Genomic DNA, 20895 nt, shown 5'->3' on the forward strand with positions numbered 1-20895 from the left:
ATATCCCAATACAGTTTTGGATTTCCAGCCACCTGGCTGAGGCTGGAGCTACAGCAGTATTGCCCCGATGTCTCCTGCGCATCAGCAGGTGAGCAACAATGCTGCTGACCCAAGAGGAAGATTCTATTTCAAAACACCTTGCTGATCAAGGCTGCCTTAAGGCTGGGCTTAGCTAAGAGGTGGTGCTGAGGAAAAGTGACAGCTCAGATGGCTATAATGAGCCAGGACACGACCACAGCCCCTCTTCAATTCTCGCCTAAATACTGCAAGCAGGAACATAAAGTCCCTTTACTCCTGCTACTTGCAGCTTCCTCAAGTACCATGTATGAAACAGGTGGATCTCTCTGTAAGTGCAGCACTGTTTCTTGATTCTCTCAGGGCTCAAGGACCTGTGGCCATGCCCTACCTGGACCTCCGCTTTCCTCAGCACCATTAACTTTGTGGAGAACCAGCCTCGCCCGGCCTGTCCTGCGTGGGGCCTGCAGGCCGCCATGTCCCACTGGCCCTCCTGTGAAGGAGCGGGCAAACCCTGAGGCAGCAGGGGGTTTAGTAACGGCCCCGCGGTGGTGCCGAGGTCTGTGGGGCGGCCCTGGCCCTCAGGGGAGTCAGCTACACCCCCTGGTCTGCGAGGGCCCGAGGCCCGAGGAGCTTACCTAGCGCGGTGGGCAGAGGCCGTTGCACCCAGAGGGAGCAGAGGGGGCCTTGGCACGGCACGGCACCTCCACGGGTGCCAGCATGGTTCGTACCCCGGCCCCCGAGTAAGGCGGGGACGGGGCAGGGAGGCGGCGCCGGGCGTGGAGGCCGCCTCACGCCTCACGCCTCGGGCCGGGCCCGGCGGGACAGCGCCTCCCCCACGCCTGCAGGGGGCGCCGTGCCCGCCTCGCCTCGCCCCGCCCCGCCCAGCTCCGCCGCGCGCTGCCGGCAGTGCGCATGCGCGCTCGCCGCCGCGGGCCGTGGCGGCGGTGCGTGCGCGCTCAGAGCCCGCGGGGCGGGGCTCGCGCTCACCCTGGTAACAGCACCGCTGCGGGGCTGCGCCCTGCTGAGGCCTCCCCCCCGCTCCCGCCGCCATGCAGGGCGAGGACGCCCGGTACCTCAAGAGGTAACCGGGGAGGCTGGCCAGGGTGTGTGTGTGTGGGGAGAGGACTGTTGTGGGGCCGAGGCGCGGCAGGTTGTGGTGGGGGCTGGGCGTGGGACTGAGGCGCGGCAGGTTGTCCTGAGGGGTGGCGTGGCGTCGGGTGGGGCGCTGTGGGGTGTGCGAGGTTGTGGGGTGGGAGGCAGGTGTTGCGGGGGGTGGATGGGAGGTTATGGGTTGGGGAAGTAGAAGGGAGCTGAGGCTGTGGGGCTGAGGCGTTTTAGCCTGTGGTGGGGGCTGAGTGGGAGGTAGGGGGGCAAGAAAGGGTTGTGGGGAGGTGATGGGGTGTGGGGCTGAGGTAGTCGGGGCTGGCTTGGGGATGGATGGGAGGTTATGGATGGGGAGATGAGAATGGAGAGTGTTTTGAGAGGGGAGATCATGAGGTGGGTGGAGGGATTGGGATTGAAGAGTGGCTGGTTTGGAAAACGGCTGGAGGTTGTGGTGTGTGGGGAAAGATGGGTGGGAGGCTTTGGGGTGAGTGGTTTGGGAACGGGAGATGGATTTGTTTGGGGCAGGCTGAGTGGTCGCTGCCTAGTCTGGTGGGCAGGAAACTTAGATGGGGACTGGGAGGCTGGGTTAGAAATGAGTGAAGGTTATAAAGTGGGTTTAGGGTAGGCTGGGAGATGGGATGGATGGCATGCTGGTGGTAACTGGTTGGGGGAAGGTGGTAGTTTGGAGGGATGCACTGGGTTGGGGATGGCTGTGGTGGCATTTTATGGCATTGTGGTTTGGGATGAGGCACTGAGGTGGCAGCAAGTTAAGGGGAGAATAAATGCTATTAGGAGACGAGTGGGGAGGGTTGTGTGGGTATTAGGGGTCGGGATGGGGCAGGTGGTTGCTTTGGGGAACAAGCAGGCTGGGGACCAGGGAGTGGATATTAGACAGTACAGGCAGGTTCAGGCTGCAGCTAGGAGAGATGAACTGATTTGGAGGAGATGTTAGGGCATGATGTGGCAGATTGCGCAGGGGACAGGTAATGAGGTGGAATGAATGGAATGGTTTGGGAGTCGGGATGGACCTGAAATGTAACCATGGTGTATAAAGTGGGTGATCTGGGTTTGATGTTAAAGATGTGATAAATGGATGGTGCCTTTATCTCTCTATTTGGCAGTGAGACCAGTCAGCCTGAAGAATAGGGTCTGAGTAGGCAACTATTGGATCTCCATCAGTTGTTTCACAGCAAGAGCGCTAGCAATCCCAAAAGATGTCAGGCCATCTAGGCCTCTGTTAAGATATGATGTGTGAACAGTGTCACTTCCTCCTACCATGCGGGTGATTTTATCCATCACATCTTGAATCCTGTGGAGTTCCTGGTCTCTCTTTTTTTTTTTTTTTTTTTTTTTACTTCCTTTCCTGTTATTAGCATTTGCAGAACTTGCTGCTTAGGCTGCCTGGGTTTTGCCTTTTTTCTTTTTTTCCCCCTTGTATGTCACATATTAAGACCCATAATTAGAAACAGCAGGGAAAAACCTCTTGATAATCTTTGAACATTAGTTCTGTCATATAAATGCGATAACAGGTAAAAATCAAATGGCCACCTGTAATTAAATAAATAGCTGTAACTTTAGAGCACTGCCTATTTTTAGCCTTGCGTGTTCTCTTTGTGCCATCTTATGTGATTTTTGGAGAAATCTTCTTTATTTTGTAGTCATCCCTGCAACAAGCATAGTTTTCTCTCTTTTTAGGGAGCACAAACCAAAAAATATCCGCTGTGCTGTTTAACCTGAGTCGGCATGTGTGCAAGTCTGGTGCTCCTCTGATCTCTATATCCCTTTGTCATCCTCTGTGAGCTGTCCCCCTCCCACCAAGTCTGACTTGCTAGGATTTGTTATTGGATTTTCAGCCTTATCCACGTGTGCAATTTGTGCCACTAGTAATTAGGATAGCTTGGTTTTGCTTTTTTCCCTTGAAGGAATTAGTTAATAAAGGCTATTCACACACCAGCTTTGGTTATGCGAGCTCAGCTAGCACAGCTTTTGTCTGTAGAAAAGGCCTTCTTCTTTTAAACCTTTAATAGAGCATGATTCTTGTTGACAAAGCAGGCAGTGAAGTGAAAGGATGGGCTGATGCCTGTGAGAGCTCCTCAGTGCATTGCTGCTTCTACCAGTTATAAGAATGTCTGTATTTTTAAATGTTTTATGAAGTGACTTACAAACTCAAGATGGATAGAAAATCAGTAAAGTAGATGTTTGTTGATTTGAGGGGGAAGGAGGGGACTGTTGCTCTAAATAAAGATTTTTTTTTTTTTGTGATGCTGGCAATCTGAATGCAGCGTTTTCCAAATCGAAAACAACTTTAGTGGCTGAGTAGTGCGTTTTAGTGTAGGTCTTCAAGCAGTTCACAAGGTAAGATTTTTCAAAGAGGGAACTTGAATGTGAATTGATTTGTGACTCTCTCAGCTAGGAAACAGCTCAAGTAGCGAGGGTGGTTATCAATGTGAAAGGTCAGAAAATCCCTGCAGCTGTGAGTTCTTCAGCTTACCCCATCTGTCCTTCTTAAGGAAAAAATTAAATATGGGAAATGCTAAAACTGTTTAAGCAGTCTTAGGCTGAGGTTCTGCTGGTCGCTAAGCTCATCAGTGGTTTACTGCTGCCAAAAGGAGGAGGTGTCACTCCTTGCTCTTTATCCCTGCTCATAGATAGGAAGTGTTATTCCCTTTCTATAGAGCACTTTAATTCAGTAACACATTGAAAAACTCCCTCTGGCCCAAACATGAGGAGTTTTCTGTTGGATTGCTGGAAGTGGCTGTGAAAGGATTTGACAAGCCCTCATGCTGAACCAAGGTGACTGCCAGGAGCAGGGAAAACATGAAGATCTAATCCTTTGGCAATGATGAGCTGTTAGTTCAGCTGAGTTCTTGTAAAACTATACCGAACTCCTTCAGGCCCATTTGTTCTCTACCCATCCTTTTCTTTATATCTGTAAATATTACCAAGCTGTCACTTAACAGAGGTTTGACTGTCAGGAGGAGCGTTTGTGGTTGGGGTCTGCTGGTAGGTCTAAATATGGGGGAATATATTTGGAGGTGAGGAGTGAGAGCCGGTTTCTTTTGAAATAGGTGTACTCTAAGCTTTCTGCCCTGCAAGGCTGCACCTTGTGAGAACAGAGAACAGACTGTAATGAAGCATCTGCTTCAAAGTATTGTTAAAGGAAAAAAAACACAAGTCTCTTAAAAAATTCTTAAGTGATAAATGGAGTTCTGCTACAATCTCATCAAGGAAGATGTTGCTCTTTAGCAGTGAGCTATATTTGTTTGCCCTGTAGCTTTATGTCCTTGTAAGGCTGGTAGTTGAACTAGACTCTTCATTTCCCACAGCAGACCTTTCTGTGGTTTGTGGGGCTTTTGGGGCAGCTGTATCTCAAGAAAAAGATATTTTTTGCATTTGTATTCTGCAGAAGGGAAAGGAGCCACCATAGTAGCTGGGTAGATGGAGGCATGCATTTCAAACATTTTCTGAAGTGAGTGGTTACACTGAAGGCTGCATCTGGATTTACTAACATTTCCAGCTCTGTGAGGCTGAAGTAGTTTTCCCTGGTCTAACTGACCCAATGCTATAGCTAGCTGCTATCTCATTTATGCTGGTAGAACTACGGTGAAGCCACCTGTAAATCTGTTTATTGACATGATCTGTTTAAAACAAACAAACAAAAAAAACAAAACAACACCCAAACAAAACCCAAAAACAAACAAACAAAAAACCCACCTACACACCAAAAACCAAACCCACATTCAGGAGTTGTTTTTAATCTGCAGTGTTTTAGCAGCCTGGTTTATGGCATGACTGTTCATGCTCTATTGGCAGTACCAAGGGGAAAAGGGTCAAGTGTGAGCTTTACCACCAAAGCCAGAAATGTGTAACTGTATTCCCTGGATGTGGTTCTGCCATCGCTTGAAAACAGAAATGAGGTGTATCTTTATGACCTTTGTATCTCTGTGTGGACACGGGGCTGCTGGCACAAAGGAGGACAGAGCAGGACAGGCCCTTTTGGCAGTGACATACCCAGAGTGCTTTCCTGGAGAATGCTTTTCCAAAATATCTGTAGCTGTAGTAAAGCAAGTAGACATGCTTGATTTATACCTGTTGATGGCAGCTGTTGATCTGGTAATCCCCCTGGGGGACAGACACTGTGAGGTGAAGAACAGTAGCAAAGAGGTTTGTGCTTCAGGAGAGAACAGTTAATTGGAAATTCAAATTATTTTTAATTCATTCTTGGTAGATTTTTGAATTTTAAGATTTAGCCAAGAGAGTTTTTGAGGAAAAATTTCTACTTGTAAATGACCGCACTAGATCGATGCCATTAGCAGAAGATTTCTCAATACTGACAGTGTAACAGGGAATTAACTGGAAAATTCACCTTCTCTGTGAAATGCATCTTTTTCCTGATTGTAGTTCCTTAAGAGAGCTGGGAGACTTAAAAGTCAAAGATTTATCCTGTTTCTTCCATACTTGACTTCTGTGACTAAGGCTTGGGTGTTTCTGTATGTACTAGAAGTAATAGTCAAGAATATGCCACTAGCACTAAGCTTTGGTACAGCTGCGTGAAATGAAATATGGTGTGGAAGGAGGGCTGTGCTTGGGTTTAGGGTCTGAACAGAACAGGAGACAGGTCGCTGTTACTGATCTATGTTCTGGTGTGTTTTCTGAACTTTTCATTTAATCTGTAACTCATATTTTTTTTTTTCTTCATGGCAGGAAGGTAAAAGGAGGCAACATAGATGTGCATCCATCTGAGAAAGCCCTCATTGTCCACTATGAAGTGGAAGCAACGATTCTGGGAGAGATGGGAGACCCCATGCTGGGGGAGCGCAAGGAGTGTCAGAAAATGTAAGGTCATAGCAAGTTCTGATAGCTTTTTCTGTTTTTCATAGAGTCATAGATTCAGTAACTCAAAGCATAAACAGCCTGTAAGAAGTAATTGTTCTAATCTTTATAAAACTTAGTGCTAGATTAGCAGAGGGTTTAGGAGCTGGGAAATAACATGTGCCTAGGAAAGTTAACATATAAAACACATATTGTAAACTGCTTTTCATCCATGTACTTTGAGGTGTTTTGTAAAGAAAAGTGATTATTCCCATTTTACATGATGGGAACTTGAGGTAGAGAAAAGTGAAGTGATTGGTTCTTACTCAAATGATGGTTAATGTTGGAGCAAGTAATACTATTGAACCTTCTGATAGCCTTATGCTCTAGCTGTTGCCTCTCCTGTTGTTTTGATCACCACTATGGTATCTGCATTTTAGTTTTGCCTGGTATTTTTCTTTTAAGAGCGTTAAAACATTCCCCATTGCAAAAGCCCAGAGAACTATGATAACTTTAGTTTCCAAGCTGCAAGTTTGGACCTTTCCTAGGTCTGTTTTATCTCTATACTGAATTCTTTTTGAAAATTTGAGCTGAAGTGGCTACCTGTGTGAGTGCATGTAAGAAGAATAATTGAGGAGGAAAAAGAGAATCCTTAAATTGTCTCAAATTTTTGAAGATATCAGAAACGTTCATCTGTTTTCAGATGAATCAGCATGACTTGCATCTGCAACATGGTGGAATTCCTTTTTGATCCATCCTATCGTTAATGCCCACAGAGGTTTCTTACTGCTCGTTGCTTGTGGACCTGGCTGCAGGTTTGCCAGAGCTATGGGAGACTCCTGACACTGCATCTGCAGGCACTGCAAAAGAACCTTCCTGTGTAGTCAACACCCATAGCTGTTTCTCATTTTGGCTTTTTTTGCGTATGCGGTATTCCTTTGCGGTCCTGTGCACTTTTTTTGTGTGTATTGTAAATAAATTACTGGCTGCTGTGTCTAAGATGGTTATAAGGGATCTGTTCATACAGATGCATTTAGTATTGCTGCTTGTTAGCTGATGGACAGTTACGTTCTGTCAAATCTGTTTGACAGTTACTTGCTATTTGGAGTTATAGAGATCCACTTTTGACATTACATTTGTAAGCCATGGCACAGGCATTGGGTGTATCAGGATCATTTCTGCTTCAAGAAATTCATGACTGTGTAAACATAAATCAAGGGACTGAAGATACAAAAATCTAAAAACTGAAAAGTGACCTATCTGTGTTGCAGCATTCGGCTAAAGAGTCTTAATGCAAATACAGACATTGCTTCCCTGGCTCGAAAGGTGGTTGAAGAATGCAAGCTCATCCACCCCTCCAAACTTGCAGAAGTAGAACAGCTGTTGTACTATCTGCAAAATCGCAGAGATGCCTCAGTGGGAAAAGGTAAATAATACAGGAACAAAGTAGCTTGGGACTGGGGTGCTTCAGCATTGAACAACTACTGTGTGAGGTTTTTTTAGTTGAGGTCCTAACTTGCTTGATATATGAGTTCTCTGGAGGTAATGAGAGTGAGCACGGTGTGTAGTTAAATCACACTTCGAAAAAATTACAATCTTGGAGTGAGATTGGGGGAATTATCTTTTTAACAACCAAAGTTGTTTTTTTTTTGTTAGTTAAAATTAGTATTGATGCTTCTTACTGGCTGCCTTTAGCAAGACTAGAGAGGTGCAGACTCCACTATTGGTACAGCCTCTTCATATTGCATCTGCACTTGCAGTGACATCAAAAGACTGTATGAGGATCTTCCTAGAAAGATCTCTGTCATCACCTGTTGCAAGGGTAGATAGTATTCCTAGGCTGAATTTGCGCTGTCTGTAAAGCTGGAGTGAGGAGTTTCCGAATCTGACAAGCTTTGGTACAGTGTAGCAGACAGCTTGGGGTAATTCTCTCATCTTGTCTATTTAAGTTCCTGGTGAACAAGTTACTGAGAACAGTAATTCTCTGCTCTGATGCCAAGGCGTTTTCGTGGTCCTATTTACGTCTTAAGTTCATCTTAAACTTTCTGCTCAGGGGACAATTTCATATTTAACATCTGATCCTGCATTACCTTGTGGTTAGCAAGGTTTCTTGCAATCATGAAATGGTAAGCTTTGTTCTCGAGTTGGATTCTTATCTTAATGGGATGAGTTTAAAACAAAGATTAATGTTATTTATATGCTTTGATTGTAACTGCTTTGAGTGTTTTACCCTTTCTTATTCTGTATATATGTGTCTTGGTGTATCCAAGGGCAGCTTTGCCACAGTGTGCAAGCAGAATCAAAGCTGCTAAGGTATCTCACTGTGGAAGTGAGTTTTGTCAGTCTGGGCTCGCCCTAAGGTTTATTACCCTTTGTCGCCCCAGCTGACTGGGCTGTAACTGATCATTTAGACTGAGGAGTCAAAAGGCATCTGAGGGTTTATTTTGCTCCCTGGGGGCTGTTCAGCTTCAGAAACCTGACATACCCTAGCTGTGTTAGTCTGACAGGTCAGCTGGACACAAAAGGACTTTGACCTTGATTTAGCCAGAATGTTTGCTATGAGAATACTGGATATGTTTTATTTTCTGTGAATATGCATAATTTAACTGCAACCATGTCTTTTTCTTTATAGAAAAGAAAGAGAAATCCAGTAAGCCAAAAGATCCACCCCCATTTGAAGGAATGGAGGTAAATACTGGTGTTAGAAGAGAAATGCAAAACCCATTTACTTCTTAAGTAAGCAGTTATATAAGGGAGGGGAGGAGAGGAAATGCTGAATTCTGGGGTTTTTTTTGCTTCTTGTTTTTTAAACAAAGAACTTGGTTTGGAAATATTGCACAATGGAATAAAAATCATCTCCATAAAGGGTAAAATATTTGACTTGCATACTTCCCCCTCCAACTATAGCACGCAGCAGGACAGCAAGTGAGGTCTGGAACATCGGACAGGACACAGGGAGTCATGTCTGAGCTTCCTTTGTTTTTTGTAATTAAATCTTCTCAGATTTCCTGGTGTTCATTGGCAGTGATTCTGGATGTGTTGATTTTTTTTTTCCTTGTATTTTATTTTTTCCTAAGATCTTAACTCAAAGCTGTGCAATCTTTTGTCTTGCAATTGAATAACGTTGTGACTGATTGTCTTGAATTGACATCTCTTTTTCTCTGTGAAACCCCTGCTTATGATTGCTTTCAGATTGATGAGGTTGCCAATATCAATGACATGGATGAGTACATTGAGTTATTGTATGAGGACATTCCTGACAAGGTGCGCGGCTCTGCCCTCATCCTGCAGCTGGCTAGGAATCCTGATAATTTGGAAGAACTGCTTATCAATGGTAACTTTAAAACCCGATGGTAACTTCTCTTAATGTTGTGCTGCTTATTTGTGGTGCTTTCTTCTCAATAGAAAAGGAGTTCACTTTTAATTTGGGATTTTCTGTTGTTTGCTAGGCTTTGCTTCTCAGTACATAATAAGCTGGCTGTCAAAGCCTGGTTGGATCTCTCTACAAATGGATGCTGCTTAGGCTGTTCTTAGGTGGGCCTAACATAGAAATCTTCCTGGCCTCAATAGGCTTCAGCTGTTTGTTCTCAGCCTAGTTATTTTGATGCTAAATTAACTTCAGTTGGCATTGCAGCTGGAGACAAGAGAATGTAGAGTTGTACCCTGAAGATCAGGAAACTCGCTTTGAAAATGAGATTTGCAGGCTGACATAAGTATAGGTGTCCAGTTTCCAAAAAAATTGATAAATTGAATGTGGATGCATCACCGAAGTATTTCACTAGCACACCATAGTCTTTTTGCTTGTGGATCCATTTTAAAATCTTATCAGAATGCATAATATGACATTAACATTGCTATCATTTTGTGTCTGCATACATATGTGCTGTGCCATGTGCATTTTGAAAGCTACATCAGTGTGGAATAGTGTGTGTTTGTAAATATGCGTACATTCTCGTTTCCCGTTGCCCCCTCTCTTCTGGGGTTAAAAGGGACCTTATAGTCTCTAAAGGTGTCAGACAAACAAAAGATAAGGGCAATCCAAACCAGACCTCTAAAGTGATGGTATGTTCATGTCTTGTTAATTTAGTCATTTTTTTCCTTGCCCCCTTTCTCTTTTATTGAGCCCTTATACCCCTCCATTCCTCGAGTAAACGATAACTTCAATATGTACTCTACCCCTCCTGCAATGTTGGGAAGCAAGGTTATTGTAAGAATTGTAAGCCATCAAATAATGGCTTGTCCCCATGAGTTGTTGCGAATATTCTAGTGCTTGAAGTTGCCAGTTGCTGCTTTTCTCATTCTGATCATGTAACATGGTGTACGTGAAGAGGGACTAGGTAGAGGAAAGTGAATGGAAAAGATAAGTGATTCAAAGAGGAAAAGTAAGCTGAAGTATGACATGAAGAAATATAAGCCAAATTATTAAATAAAACAAAGTTGCTACAGGGGGGGAAAATAAATAGAAAGAAGTGGATGAAAAATGATAGTTGGCAAGGTAGAATTTAAAGGGGATTTGGAAGTGAACGTGGTGATGTTTTCGGTACGGGCCACAATGTAGTATGGAACATACAGATGGCGGAGGCCACAAGATCTTAAGGTTAGTGGTAGTTTTAAGATGACCATAGTGTTTGGTTGCAGTTTCCTTGCATGTTGCTTCTTAGGGTTTGTGACTGGATGACCACCCAGGGTACTCTCTATTTTAGTACCGTCTCCAAACAGAACTTGTGAGCAGTGTTACATGTTAAAGTGAGAAATCTCTGAAAATCTTTCATTAGAAAACTGATAGATGTAGAATAAGGTGTATTAAAATTCTGAGTCTCACAAGACAAAAGGAGGCAGGTGAAATGCTGATGTTCATCTACATCTTGTCCCACTTCAGAAACTGCCCTGGGTGCATTGGCTAGAGTGCTGAGGGAAGACTGGAAACAAAGCGTGGAACTTGCTACCAATATAATTTATATTTTCTTCTGCTTTTCAAGGTGAGTGCAGAGTCCCTGTGTATAGGGACATAAGGAACTTCTCTGCTTAGTGGCTTTTCATTTGTTTTCTGCGCTGCACTGCAAAACCTCACTGAAACAGGAAAAAAAATTGCTGAGATAAAAACATGCTTGTTACAAATGACAAAACTGAGGCACAAAAAGAACCCCCACGGTGAGGCAGTGTGTAGTAGAGCTGGGAAGAAGCTAGCGAGGATTCTGACCCATAGCTTATAGGCTGAGCTGCCACCTTTTATTTCCCTCAGTATTCCTACAGGGAAGAAACGGTATTCAAAACTGAAGTAAGTGCTTGCTCTTATTTAGATATGCCAGTGTTTCAGCATACCCTGCCTAGAAGTAATTCAAATGGAATTTGCATTGCAACTTGATTTTTAGACCTCTGTTGTATTTCTAGTGAGTTAGAGGGTCCTCTGAAGCACTTATAATATGAAAAGTGGGGCTGATTGGAAAATATTTTCCTTTATGCATGAAAATTGGAATGTGTTTTTATTTTGACTTGGAACAACACACTGTTGCTTGTCCTTCTACAAGTTTGGAAAAAATACTCATGTTTTCAGGATTTTTTTTTTTGTTTTGAAATAACTTTCCAGTAGAGAAGTGTTATAATGGGGCATAGAGTAAACACCTTTTTTTAATACTTCATGTGGTGCAGTGTTGGGACATTGCTACCATAGATGTCAAAACAGATTTGGGGTTGTTTGCGTTTGTTTTTTTCCTCAGAGGTGTTTTTTCTTCAATGTAGTTTTTCCCAATTTCATGGAATAATCACACACTACAAAATTGGAGCTCTGTGTATGAATATCATAGACCATGAACTGAAGAGACATGAGCTTTGGCAGGAAGAACTTTCTAAAAAGAAGAAAGCTGATATCCTTTTGATATGCTGGGGCAGCTTGATGGCTTCTGACTTGTCTTGATAGCTGTGGTTGAGTTTTCCAGATGAGCATACAGCAACTTCTGTGAAAGCGGTAGAATTTACTAGAAAGTGCAAAATATAATTGCAGATATGAAAAAGACCAAGAGTGAGAAGTTTGGGCTGCTGAAGAGATTAAGCTGAAGTTACTAAAACAACACAAGAAAAAAAATGTTTTATTTTATCAGCAGTATGTCTTAGGAACATTTTTGCTGACTATTAGGATGTAATACATTCAGGACTAGGAGGAGAAAAAAAATCTGTAGATTACAGGTGTAGCAAGCTGTTGCTGAGGTAGTGTCTTTACACTGGCTATTCCATAGGTCTCTTGTTTTTTACTAGTGATTGAATAACACCTTTGAGGACAATAGTTATCTAGACTGCATAACTTTTATCCGAACTCCTTAACTTCTGCAATTTACTTGATGAAGATCCTGAAAATCAAACCGTGAAAAAGGACTATGAGAAAACTTACAAGAAATATCAAGGGCTGGTTGTCAAGCAGGAACAGCTACTCAGAGGTACCAAATCCGAATAGCAAATTGTTTCCTTGTTGGTGAACGTGAGTAGAGGGTTCTATTGGATGCTTGTTATAACCAGGATGTCTTAAATGTACTGAATGTGTGGATGAATATGGAAGAGCATTGCCAAAAAATAGGGAGAAGATGAGTACTTAATCAGATTGCTTGACAGTATGCTAACAATTTTTAAAGTGATCTGTCAGTCTTAAAGGAAAAATAGCAAAAGTGATCCACTTAACTTTTCTTTGCTCACCATGTTGGTGGGGAGGAGTGGGGTATTTTAGTTTTGTATGTTTGATTTGGGTTTTTTTAACTTAGCCTAACTTAGCCTGTATCTGACTCAAGTTGAATAGCTTTCACTCTATCTCAGTTTTTGTGCTAAAATACACTTAATGTTAGATTGAAATGATCTGAGTGGCAAAGCTTTCCTGAGAAGGGCTTTTTAATGGTTCCCATTGGAATTGAAAGTTTTTTAAAAAAAAAAAAAGCTTATAGAGATAAAAAAATTTTTTTTTTCTTCCTCAAAGTCACTGTTAGAATTAATCTTCTTAATGCTTTCTAAACAGGAATAAAAAGCATTCATGGTCAGTTTCCTTCAAAATGCATTGGGAAGGGAGCAGAATGCTTCTGAAAGTCTTGTCTTAAGCACTTAATATGTATATAGAGATTTGTTTAGTTCTGTTGTCTTTGATCTGTTGGTATGGTTTGTTTTGGACTTTGTTAGTTGCACTTTACCTGCTCCTAAATCTTGCTGAGGATACTCGCACTGAGCTGAAGATGAGAAACAAGAACATTGTCCATATGTTAGTGAAAGCACTGGACCGTGATAATTTTGAGCTGCTTATCCTGGTTGTATCTTTCTTGAAGAAACTCAGCATTTTTATGGAGAACAAAAATGATATGGTAAGACTCGTAGCACTCTGTTGGAAAGGTATGGACTCTGAAAACTTTGTGTGGTTGGAGGGAAGAGGGACACATCTCTGTCCCCACCGTAAATATCCGTGGCACTGATTATCCTCTTCTGTTACTAGTAAAATGAGTAAAAGAAAAGTAGTACAACATCCAGCCATAACATACTGCAAAAATTTTTGAAGAACTATCATCCCAAACAGTGAAGCTACCTTAAAATATGATACGTGAAATTCCAAATTTTGAAGTCAGTACCCCACAGTCTTGTCATACCCCCACTTCTGGAGATGCCTGTGAACCTTCCCCCAAACTAGACTCTTTTGACAACATATTATTGTCTTGAAAAGAGAGGTAGTTACCCTTTTGCAGTTTGCTAGAGTAGTTTACTTATTTCCTAGGTCAGCTTGGTCTTCAAAGGCACCTCACAACTGTTCCTTCATGCTGCCAATAGCTCCCAAGAATTGGAGGCAATGTTATTCTTCGTAAGCTTTTTTTTTAGGTGAAGTCTCAAACTTCTGAAATTCTAGCATATTTTTTTCCTGACTTTAAGGTCTAGCCAAGTATCTCCAATGGCTTTTAGTAGATACATGCCTTCACTTCAGTGCCTTTATGCCAGTTTGTTAAATGAAAATGATCAATTTTCCTCATCCAAGAGTTAATCTGAGATTAATGTTACACTTAAATTGTGAGATGAAAAGATCTGTGTAAATGCAATAGAAAATTAATTGCATCTTTGTTACCGGAACTGTCACTTGCATGCATATGCACTGAACACTGCAGACAAGAGGTATCTCCCTTATTTATGTATGGGTATCCTATTTCCTAACAAAAGTCAGACACCGAGCATGCGTTTTTGGGGGAATGTAGACTGTTTATCAGGCGATTGGTCATTTATTTAGTTTATACTTGTATAGTGCCCTGAAGGACTTTGTGAGGAAAATAAGGATTAGCTCTCCAGCCCACTGATTTGCTGGCACACTTTCTAAATTCCATTTGATGTAGTCGAAAGACAAATGAAACAATTGTTGAATTTATTTTATTGCAGAGTGTGTTAACAGTTTTGGAAAGACTTTTGAAAAGGTTTGCATGCTTCAGGTCAGCTGTCTGTTTGAGCATTTCTTACTGATAATAAAGGTGATACTTTTTCCTCCACAGTATTATTAAGGAAAGCTACCAATGAAGGAGAAGGTGTTCTAATGTTTATATCAGGCAATAACACAAAAATGTTGAAGGCAAAATCAACCAAGATAGGTTGTGCAACGCCTGATTCTAAGTAAAACTGAATAATCCATGTATATTTATAGCACATTCTTTCCTTTGGTATTTAAGTGCCATATTAAATTCAAAGCAGGAGTAGGAGTAGGAGTTCTTGCTATCTGATTGTTTTTGATCAAAGGTATCAAGTCAGTTGTTTGATTATTGCACTATGCCATGTGGGGAGTGCTGTAGTTTCTTTTCTTAGTATTCATTCTGTGTGTATTTATAACTGGAAGGCTACTTACATACCTGCAAAAGTTTGAAGAACACAAAGTAATTTTATGTGCCTCCTTCTGGCCAAAGAAGATTCTGGGAAATAAAGAATGAATGCATTTAAAAGATTATGTCAAATAAAAGCAGAGAAATGTTGCTTGAAAGATGATAAAAACTTTCTGAAGTCTTGCCAGTCAATGCTCAGATGTCTTTTCTGGCTGGTAAAGGGAACATGATCTCAGGAACTGATACCACTTCTCAGTTCCTGGATTCCACTTTTTAATTTGAAAGTGATACATGTTTCAAGATGACTTTCATGCTTTTAGTAAATTAATGTACAGGACGGCATGCCTCTTCTCAGAACACATGCAAAGTTCTGTCTAGGGGTTCATTTGAAATTCATAATGAAAGGTCTGAAATTCTTTTTGGATGCCAATTTTCTGTCTGTCTTGGTTGGTTGTCTCTTTGACTGCAATGTCAGTTGCTTAAGGGTTGCTTGTGTTTAAGTTTAAATGAGCTCTCCTCCCCAATCTAGTCTTGCAAGTGATGTCTTGACCACATTCTTGCACTATTCCAACTGTGAGGAATATTTCCAAGACATCTGAACTGTTCGGTTCAAAAACGTTTTTAATCAACATTACCCAGTAACACAATCTAGAAGACTTCAACCACAAAGACATAAGCAAAGCTGCTTCAGATGAAAATGCATTGACAGTCACTATTATGGATACAAATTGGATATATATTTGCATACGCCTGTGTGTGAAGCTGTAACACACTGAGAGGGCTTTTACATTGAAGACAAAGCTAAGTTTGGATGGATTATGGATTTTTCTTTTTCTTGATAAACAGGTTGAAATGGATATTGTTGAAAAACTTGTGAAAATGGTACCCTGTGAACATGAAGACCTGCTGAACATCACTCTTCGACTCTTACTAAATCTATCCTTTGACACAGGCCTGAGAAATAAAATGGTACAAGTTGGTCTGCTTCCCAAACTCACTGCACTTCTAGGTATGTTATCTTTTGTTCTAACATAGACATTTCAGCAGGGACAGTGAAGCTGTTTGCATCATGATATAGCGTGCCTAAAAGTTGCTACATCGCTTTTCTCTTTGCCAAAGAACTTCCTCGCTACTCCCAACTTCTTATCATTCAAATAATCTTTTCAGATGCAGGTTTAAATGGAAGTTTAAAATAATGTGGTTCCCAGTAGATTTATTCCTAAGTTCTCTGTTGGATGAGTCTTCTGGTCTTTAAAAATAACTTTGATAGCTACCTGAAAACCATGTAAGCTGACACATGGGTGAAGCTTGTAATTTTAGGGGAAACATGTAGGAAAAATAGCGAGCAACTTCGTGGAGCTTAGCTGATGGAGAATACCAACTACCTCTTTTTTTTTAATGGAGCTTGATATACCTGCTGCCTCTTGTTACCTTAATGGTCCAGATAGAGAGATCAGAAATTTCCCAGCTTTGTCAGGTTCAACTCTAGGCAGTACTGATTTTTAGACTTTCAGCTTGACAATGTTAAGATCATGTGGGTACTTCATATACAAGTGAAACTTTTTGTTGTCCATGGGGGAAAGCCATGGAGACAATAAGGAGTTTGGAAAAAGCATAGGATAGTCCGATTTGATCATTGTTAAAGCTTTCAGAGATATGTTGGGTTTGGGATGTACTAAATCTAGTGCAGCTGGTGTATCCAGATGTGATGGAACAAGTGAAATGCAATGGTGAATCTATGAGCTTTCTCCCCAAGCTTTGTATGGTCTCTTAGGATTGTTTGCCTTCCCAATTTTACATTCAACCTCAACATGGCCTTATTGCTGCTTAGTATACAAGTTAATACCATGAAAACTTACACTGTTTGGAAGCTTTAATCCTGTCGGTGATTAATATAACAGCTACCTGATATATCCTGAAATGCCCCAGATCTTTTTATGCTTTCTGCCCCACAACCATGTTTGCACTTGATATCCTCCTCTGGGCTGAGCTAGGAGGAAGAAGAAAAATGGCATTTGGAATCCCTCTTCTTTATACTTTTTTCCCTCAAGACAGTTTTATTTGGCAGTAAATTGGGAAGTGGAAGCTGGTCAGAAAGATATTTTCTCTTATTTGAGACAGGATCTTGCTAGGTAGTCTGGTTCAGCTTGGATTGTAAGCTTTTTAGAGCAGGAACTTGTCTCTTTTGTTTGTACAGCAGCTAGTGCTGTGGTCTAAGGCTAGGGCTTCTGGGTGCTTGTCACCCCAAGCAATGGCATGACACAAATCACTGAGAAGTCCCTGCTCCCAGAAATTCCCCATTTAATATTAGAGTCAGACTAAACTCATCATTTAAGTATCTGTTTTCTAGTGTCTGATTCTAATGTGGAGAGGAGAATTTCTTTTCAAATGCCATTCTCTTGGACTTGAAAGTAGGCCTGTGCAGAAGGCTGTTTAGCTCAGAAGAACTGGCTGCTAAAATTGCAGTCTGTTCCTGAAGTAGGGTAATCTACAGCAAGTTCTGCTAGTACTTCCAGAAGCTTCAGTGTCTGTTTGGCTCCATGGGTGGTGGTTCTTTCCTTGACTTGGATGTGTTCGACCCTTTTTCTTTTTTCCTTTTTCTTCCCACCCCCCCGTAGGCATGTGCTGTTTGCCCTAGCTTCTCCCTGTAGAATTGCTTGATACTTATTTTGCAGTATGCTGGTTAGAAAATGTAGGTGGAAATATTGTCCATTACTTTACTTGTTTCTTAAGGCATGTCTGTGACTTGTGAGACTCTTCTTGATATGGTGATTCGAATAATTTTCAAATACATCACTTTGTGTATCCTGTCTCGGAGAAGCCTACAACCTTAATAATAAAATAATCATGTGCCAGATGCCCCTCTTATACAGGTTACACACATTATTCAAGTCAGTACCCTTCGGCTTACATTTGCAGGTCACCTTAAAGTGCTAACACACCTCAACAGCTGTTGACAAGTTACCATACAGCTCCTAATGCCAAGAGGTCAAGTTTGTTGACTCAGCCTACTGAAATTTAACATTTGTGCATGCTGTGCCTTTGAGACTTTAGCACTGGGTTTGAGATGAGTATAAATTAAGCGTAGTAGGTGTTTAAGGGGAGAGCTGAGATTGCAAAGAACTAGAGGACAGGATTTGTCAGGCAGCACTTTAGGACTGAGCACTGAGGTGGCTGCAGTCTGCAGTTCTGGAGGATGTGCCGCTTTCCCAAGGGACGCTTAGTGGCTTGGGAGCAAGAAGGCTCTAAATGCAGGTGGAGGCTGGAAGCAGAGGGGATGGACTGGCTTCGACTGAGCTATCAAAGGAATGGACTAAATATGGCATGGATATATTGGAGAAGGACCATCTTCTTTCTTTCCCTCTCACTCCAGAGTGTTGAGGCTGCTGTTGAAAGCATGGACATGAGAAATTCTGCTTAGTCTTGGTTTCCATTTTAATTAGCCTTTTCTTTTTAATAGTGCCAGTGCCTGCTTCCCCATGTAGCTTTGCCAGTCAACACCACTTGCTAGTTTTTGCGGCTTCTCTTCACAAGTCTGGAGTATTGTATATGACAAGACTCCTATTGCTCCCTCCAGGCACCCAAGTTAATCAACTACAGCTGATCTTTGTTATGCTCTGAATCTCAAAGAACTGGGTGCAGTTGAGGGAAATTTGGCTTCAGACTTGAGATCAGAAGCCGGAGCAGAGCTGTAGAAGCCTGTGAGATATAGCCTGCTGTATTCAGGTTTTTCCATACACAAGCTGCTTGAAGAGGTATGAAAAGAGATTTTATTGAGTTGTGTGACTTCAGTTCTCTAAGAAAACCTTGTAATTGTTGAGTCACTAGGGCCTTGCGGAGAACTTTTTTTGTACTGGTGGCTTTGTTTTAATAATTAGAAATTATATTTACAGAGTGATCTTTCTTTTTTTATACATTCTCTGTGTGAATGTTTTATGTGCCAGTATATGTGAAGTATGGCTTCAGTGGATTAAGGTGAGGATTCATGTGAATTCATCAAGTTGTTTAAACTAGATGTTTGCCTGAAATGTGGAAAACACAGATTCAGTACCCTCATCACCTCGGAAGGAGACACCAAAGCAGCACACTATAGAATATTCTGTGGAGGTTTGCTTCACTTTTACAGTGCTCTTTTTGCTTTGCATGGCATAAGTCAAGTGAAGTGGAGTAGAGGAGTGACTTGCTCCAAATACAGTAGAGTATGGTGGTTAGTGTGTCTGCTTGTGGAACATACTGTCACTGAAGGGGGGAAACATAGAGCTGAACTTTAAGAAAACAGATTCAGATCCTTCCTTTATCCCTGTGAACACTCTTCCACTGTTGGACAGAAGGGAGATGTTACCCTTTTTCATAATCCTTCCCCTGGATGTGTGTTTGGTTTCTAAAGTAAATGCCCTGGCAGCAAAGAGAAGAAAACATTGTCTACAAGGAAGAATAAAAAAACCTCACTTCTTGTTTGGACCAAATCCACTTTGTTTTTCAGTTAACGGGCCAAACCAAATACAGAATTTTTAGTACAGCTCTCTTAAATATATGCACAGCTTGTGATTCACATTCTTCTAATAAGGGTGCTATTTTGTGCTGTGTCTGAGTGGTTTCTTAGCCTTTGTGAAGTGAGACAAATAGTTCTCCATTCTCCATGAGAACAGCAGGCAGTTTGTACAGCAGAACCAGCTGAGTGCTGCTGTGTGTGTTATGGCAGGCTGCAAACTCTTCTTGGTGGACCCCTGTTCAGAAGGAGCTCCTGGCAGTATGCGGGTGTGGCAGGCAGTACTGGGGTTTCTCCGTCCACCCATGAGTTAGTTATTCCTCTCAAAAGGATATAAATGATAGGGAATGGTGCAGAAGCTGTTACAATGGGAACTGTGTTGCTGCTCAAAGGGTAAAAAGAGTAGGTCTGGCTGCCTGCAGGGAGCAAACATTTTTTTTTTTATGATGTGTGTGTTCATCCCTTTGAGCTGCTGGACAGTTCTTAGGTGTACTGAATGCATATTGTCTTGAAATGCCATTTTCTTTCCATTCATTTCCCAGTGCAAGCCATACTTAAAGAATGAAAACCCAATATGCTTGGAAGTCAGACTAAAGTGTCTCTTCTTGGTTGCTTGAAATTACTAGCTGCTTTTAAAAATTGAGGGCTGATTGAACACAGGTATTGGTGAGCTGAAAAGTGGGTGGATCACAAACCAGTACTAATTGCAAATCGGGCCCAAATGGGACATCAAGTGCAGAAGAGTTGTGCATATGGCTGTGAAAGTGTTACACAGTGCCAAGGTGTTCAATCTCAAAAAGATTTTAGGTGGTGATGGACATTATGAGTTATGTTTTCCAGTACAGATTAGTGACTGAAAGAAAATTGGCTGTGTGGATTTGTATTCAGCCAAGTAGATGAGTGTTTGTTGTACAACACGCTGAAATACGGTATGATCAGTCCCGAGTAGCAATAGTATCGTTTTGCCAGTCACAGTATGTATCTAGCGTATATGCCTTATTAATGTAAGCATCCTGGCCTGATGTTCTTAATTTCTTGGTGTTCCAAAACTTAGTATCAGCGCACTGAGTAGTAGCCACCTGATTTTACGTAGAAGTCTAAGGACTGTGCAATAGTTTGCAAATGCCAAAGTAGGTCACACTTTTCTATTATGAGTTCTTTATTTAAGCTGGAGATAGCCAGAGCAGAGGGTGACTTTGACAGTCTGATTTAGTCCTCACTGAAGAGTCTGTCTTCACTAGGTTCATTGATAGAATTTTTGAGAGTTTTATTATCTAAAATCTTTTCTGGAAACTGCTGAAATTCCTCTGATATTTTTCCATTCTTTACAAGTTAGGTTTAATGAGCAATCAAAGAATTGCCAAACCATTGTATGTTGGGTTTCTTAACAATGAAGTCTTGATATGGTATGCAGCCAAGCTGGATTATATGTTGACTGCTGTTTAAAAACCCAAGAAGTACTTTGCTCTCTAATTAACGGAGTGCTGTGGGTTTTTAATGTTCTATTCCTTTTATGAAAGTTTCTTTTAAGAAGGCTTAAAGTAGATGTGTTCTCTTTATGAGTTCACTTGGCCTTTTTGTAATGAACTACTTATGGAGCTTCACACATCTGTTGAAAAATGGAGCTTCTTATAGGCTACTGCAATGTTTTTTCTG

The 20895-nt window shown here is 41.7% G+C and overlaps 1 protein-coding gene across 8 annotated transcripts in view; it reads left to right on the top strand.

Annotated features, from left to right (window-relative positions):
* The first annotated feature begins 923 nt into the window (after positions 1–923).
* The window catches only part of KIFAP3 (kinesin associated protein 3), a 71120-nt gene continuing 51148 nt past the window's right edge, over positions 924–20895 (top strand). For 6 of the 8 annotated variants that reach the window (XM_075156738.1, XM_075156735.1, XM_075156739.1 and 3 more), the window contains exons 1-10: positions 927–1099; positions 5827–5958; positions 7206–7360; positions 8567–8622; positions 9127–9268; positions 10814–10913; positions 11674–11798; positions 12267–12365; positions 13090–13268; positions 15597–15759. In XM_075156738.1, the coding sequence (XP_075012839.1) occupies positions 1068–1099; positions 5827–5958; positions 7206–7360; positions 8567–8622; positions 9127–9268; positions 10814–10913; positions 11674–11798; positions 12267–12365; positions 13090–13268; positions 15597–15759 (1183 nt within the window). In that variant the 5' untranslated portion in view covers positions 927–1067. Of the gene's footprint in view, positions 1122–5826; positions 5959–7205; positions 7361–8566; positions 8623–9126; positions 9269–10813; positions 10914–11673; positions 11799–12266; positions 12366–13089; positions 13269–15596; positions 15760–20895 lie in introns of all 8 variants that reach the window. The other 2 variants (XM_075156736.1, XM_075156734.1) reach the window with 2 other exon arrangements.

The sequence above is a fragment of the Calonectris borealis genome, chromosome 8 (genome assembly GCF_964195595.1).
Source record: "Calonectris borealis chromosome 8, bCalBor7.hap1.2, whole genome shotgun sequence".
Classification (NCBI taxonomy): Eukaryota; Metazoa; Chordata; class Aves; order Procellariiformes; family Procellariidae; genus Calonectris; species Calonectris borealis.